Source organism: Selaginella moellendorffii, unplaced genomic scaffold, assembly GCF_000143415.4.
Source record: "Selaginella moellendorffii unplaced genomic scaffold, v1.0 SELMOscaffold_609, whole genome shotgun sequence".
Taxonomy (NCBI): Eukaryota; Viridiplantae; Streptophyta; class Lycopodiopsida; order Selaginellales; family Selaginellaceae; genus Selaginella; species Selaginella moellendorffii.
This window is the reverse complement of record NW_003314860.1, coordinates 1-3,926: the sequence shown is the minus strand read 5'-3', so window position 1 is coordinate 3,926 and position 3,926 is coordinate 1. Positions and strand designations below refer to the sequence as shown.

At 51.3% G+C, this 3,926-nt stretch overlaps 3 protein-coding genes across 3 annotated transcripts; 2 read left to right on the top strand and 1 right to left on the bottom strand.

The window, feature by feature from the left end:
- Positions 1–46: 46 nt before the first annotated feature.
- Positions 47–721, top strand: LOC9652943 (pentatricopeptide repeat-containing protein At3g53360, mitochondrial). Its single transcript, XM_002994694.2, has one exon. It carries the CDS (start codon positions 47–49, stop codon positions 719–721), a length of 675 nt encoding a protein of 224 aa, XP_002994740.2.
- A 1-nt stretch (position 722) lies between these two features.
- Positions 723–2,705, bottom strand: LOC9652944. The gene is made up of 4 exons (XM_002994692.2): positions 1,663–2,705; positions 1,478–1,607; positions 1,210–1,417; positions 723–1,155 (listed from the first exon to the last, which is right to left on the bottom strand). Exons 1-4 carry the CDS (start codon positions 2,462–2,464, stop codon positions 850–852), a joined length of 1,446 nt encoding a protein of 481 aa, XP_002994738.1. The 5' UTR covers positions 2,465–2,705; the 3' UTR covers positions 723–849.
- A 44-nt stretch (positions 2,706–2,749) lies between these two features.
- On the top strand, positions 2,750–3,920 carry LOC9652945 (the record flags this gene model as incomplete). Its single annotated transcript, XM_024668199.1, has 5 exons — positions 2,750–3,032; positions 3,089–3,241; positions 3,309–3,468; positions 3,525–3,831; positions 3,887–3,920. Coding segments are annotated over exons 1-5 (922 nt in total), but the record flags the coding sequence as incomplete, so codon positions are not given.
- Positions 3,921–3,926: the final 6 nt, after the last annotated feature.

The following is a 3,926-nucleotide window of genomic DNA, read 5'->3' as shown; positions in this document are numbered from 1 at the left end:
TATGCCGGCAGGGTATGTGGAAGATTCGCGAGATCTATTTGATAGAATGCCTCACTACGATTCCGTGGCATGTGTTGCCATGATCGGCGCATATTCCTTGGACAGGAATCTCGCTGAAGCAAAACATGTGTTCGATGCCATGAGCTACAAAGACATAAGAGCCTGGAGTGCCATTGTCGCAGCATATTCCCAGAACGGGCATCTTTCCTACTCGAAGAAACTCTTTGACGAGATTCATGAACCAAATGTTTATTCGTGGACGACGCTTTTGCAAGGATATGCCGAGAATGGTTGCGAGGAGGTTGCGATTGAGCTGTTCCAGGAGATGGATCTCAGTGGTGTGGAGCCGGACGAGGTAACTTTCCTTGGCCTTCTCACAGCGCTCTGTCAAGTCGGGAAGCTAGAGGATTGTTTGATCCAGTTTGCATCGATGAGCGAGCGAGGATTGAGACCAAGCTCGGAGCACTACTGTTGCATGGTCGACGCTCTCGGGCGGTCTGGACAAGTTGGAGAAGCCGAGAGAATCATAAACTTATTGAAAAGATCACCCGATAGTGGAGCTCTTGAAGGTCGTGACGCAGCTTGGTTTACTTTGCTTGGAGCCTGTAGAAGCCAAGGGGACGTTCATCTCGGGGTCCGTGCTGCCGCAAACGCGACGACGTCTTATAAGAACCACCAGAAGCTTTACAGGCTTCTCCACAACCTCTATGCGGGATCTTAGAAACACCAAAAGGATTAATTGATCAATCGAGTTTCTCGAAAAAGATATGCCCTCCAAAAGGATTAATTGATCAATCGAGTTTCTCGAAAAAGATATGCCCTCCAAAAAACTTAGCTGGAAGTAGCACCTCAATTGGAAGCAACCGCAGACTTGAGAAGATCAAGCGACGAGGATACCAAGTCTTGGAGCTGGCTGCGAGAGTACATTGGCGTCGTGTAAACGAAGGTGAGAGAGAGCTCCGGACCATCAAGTAAAGCCTCGGCTACGGAGAAGCAAGGTCCAACGTAGTGCATGGACGCCAGCGGCCCGATCGTTCCAGCAAGCTTGAGGTTCTTCACGTTCCCCCAGCTACACTTTGTTGGTCCGTCCACGAACACGGTGAAGAGTGCTGTCCTCATGGACGAGCTGGGTGTAACGCTCGGATGCTTGATCACCTGTAAGAATAAGGACGTAGTCTTATACCACAGCCCAAAAACCAGCACAAGTACCTGGGATAGAAGCATATTAAGCACGGAGAGCTCGGAGAAATGGCGGCTCTTTGCCAAGTTCTTCTCGGTGGAAGACGATATCTGCCTTGCAAGATCCCAGAATGGAACGCCTTCCTTAACTTGCTCGTCGTGAGGCAATCCGGCCGAGTAGTTCCCCACAACGCTGGCGTCCAGCGGAGGCTCAAAGTATCCACGGCAATCCAGCACACTTCACAAAGAAAAAAAAAAGTTCTCACTCACTATAGAAACCAAGCGTCGAGAGACTTACTTTGTGAAGGAGAATGTGTCTTGCTTCTTTTCTTTCGTGACGCTGGCGGCGGTCTTGAGGAATGCCGCCGAGAGCGCCGCTGCGATCGTCGTGCTCTCACGCTTGCAAGCCGCAAAGAAATCCTCAGTACCTTCAAGAAATTCATCCAAGATCTGGCACGAGAAGCTTTGAATCGAGCAATGTACCTGGTTTGCCAAGGCTGTAGCTCAGGATCTCGGATCTAAACGGCGTCGCGTGTGGCTGCTTCGTGAATCCTGGCTGGAACGGCAGTAGCGCGCTCTTGGAGGAGTTGAGCGCGTATCCCACAGCATCGATCCCTTTCTTGAAGAAACCCTTGGACGCCTTGGATTTGGGAACCAGATCTTCCATGCACGGCAGCAATCCATCGCGATCCTGCCGCTGCTGCTCCTGGCGCTCGCATTCTACCCCTGCCTCCACGCATCGATCGAGCGCCGCCACGAATTCCTGCGCGGCGGTGGAGGAAGAATATCTGTCGCAAGCGCCGCTGTGAAACCTAAGAACGATGATGGAGGAGCCGCTGGAAGCTTCCTCGTAGACGTGGATTTGGAAGATATCCACGGTGTGATCGAGCTCCTTGTGCTCCTTGTGGAAGGGAAGATTTAGCTCGTTTGTCACCACCGCCTGCAGCGCGCTCTTGACGAGCGCTTCTTCGTCGCCATCGCAAGAACCTAGGGTTCCTTCTTCTGGCCACGGCAGTGATTCCACCACTGGTGCGAAAGAATCGACGCTCCGGACCTCGAATGCCAGCTTCTTGGAGGAAGATTTCGCGTCGGGGACGAGTTGCGCTCGCAGCATTGAGTGATTCTCACATACCGCTTTGGCAGCCAGGAGAATGCTCGGCGTCTGGACGATCTGGCGCAGCGCCATGCCGAAAATCCCAATCCCAGTGCCGCCGGCTGTGCATCGCGTCCAATTCTCCTCGGACGACCCCAGCTCCCTCTTCATCACTGTCGCCGCGGCCGCCATTGGAGCTGGATTTCTTCCCTCCGGGGTGGAAGAATTTTCGACCGAATGTGGAGATATGGAGAACAGCTGGGAAGAACAAAAAAGTTCTTGCCAATGGACAAGAATATCCGTCGTAGAAATACGATACGAACGGAAAGAAAGAAAAAAGCTGTGATGGTTTGGTGACCAAATTGACCCCTCCTATTATTTCTTGTTGGCCGCAAATGCCGCGTGAAGGCATTCTATCTTCACCAAACCCAGCTTTTTTAGGGCTCTTATTGCCATTTTGGCGGGAGCTTTTGAAAATTTTAGGTTCCGGCTATGGAGGACGAGGCGGCGTCCAGCCCGCCAAGGGGCGACGACGCCGAGAAGAAGGCGACGAGGAAGAATGCCGCGGTGCCAGTGCTGGTGTATGCGCCCTGGTCACAGGGCGCGCGCAAGCAGGATGAGGAGATCCAGAAGAAGCTGGAGACGACGGACGAGCGGAGGTTAGCTTCCATTGTTTCGGGGATTGGAGCGTTCGAGACGAGCGGCAGCGACGATTGGCACCAAGGATCGGAGGTTTTCGTCAAGGGATCTCACTGCTTAGGTATGGACTTCATGGCTGGAGGAGTTTATGCTTATTTTGCTCGTTCACTCCCACAGAAAAACTGAGGGAGCTTCAGCGGTGCTTGACGAGGGACAATCCGGATAGCAGGCGTGTGTTTATGCAGCTTGGGCAATGGAATGTCGCGGGGAAGTACTTGGTACCGATCATACAGCACTATTCGGAAGATCGTCATCTCTTTCTTGCATCGTGTTAGTCCCATTCCTGTCGTGTTTTTCGTTCTTCATGGCTTACATTTTTCATTTTTTCTTTTTCCAGTGAAGGTGTCGATTCTCCTCACTCTTCCCATCGATCAAAACTCCACCAACACGTTCGACCAAGTTGAGTACCTGTGCCAAATCAAAGAAGAGTTTCGCGAACGCAATGTTCTCGGGGCAATTATCGCACATCTAGAAGAACCTCTCGGGCATTTGGAAAAGTATGTGCTTAGCTTTTGATGCCTGCTTTTCATAACTTGTCTTTATGCTCTTGTAGGGGCTCTGTCAGTGAAGACGACTGGAGGCTTTTGCAGCTGGTGCTCGCTTTCATTCAGAACCTTCTGGCTGTACCAGAAGCTATGAACTGGGTTGGTCCTTACCCTGCCGAGCGGTACTCTCAACTGCGAGATGGTATTCTCGAGAGTTTGTTTCGCGAGTGCGGACCGGACATCGTCCTGGCCGTTACGAAGCATTTGCCCGCCTTCAAAAATGGCATCCGGAAGGATAACTTCCTTATTATTCAGATTCTACACCATATGTTCTGGGGTCAAAAACCAGAGTTGCTCTTTCAAGCATCGAGAAAGGTGTGTAGTTTCGTCTTTTATTGTAAGTCGGTTGCTTACTGAGCTGCAATATCAGACAAAGGAGACAAGTTCAAATGCTTTAAATGAATGCGACG

Bases quoted from the DNA above. Each gene is read 5' to 3' on its own strand.
- LOC9652943 (XM_002994694.2), top strand. From the start codon at position 47: ATGCCTCACTACGATTCCGTGGCATGTGTTGCCATGATCGGCGCATAT.
- LOC9652944 (XM_002994692.2), bottom strand. From the start codon at position 2,464: ATGGCGGCCGCGGCGACAGTGATGAAGAGGGAGCTGGGGTCGTCCGAG. The intron at 1,608-1,662 runs GTACATTGCTCG...AATTTCTTGAAG, and splicing joins CTACAGCCTTGGCAAACCAG to GTACTGAGGATTTCTTTGCG. The intron at 1,156-1,209 runs GTACTTGTGCTG...TTATTCTTACAG, and splicing joins TTAATATGCTTCTATCCCAG to GTGATCAAGCATCCGAGCGT.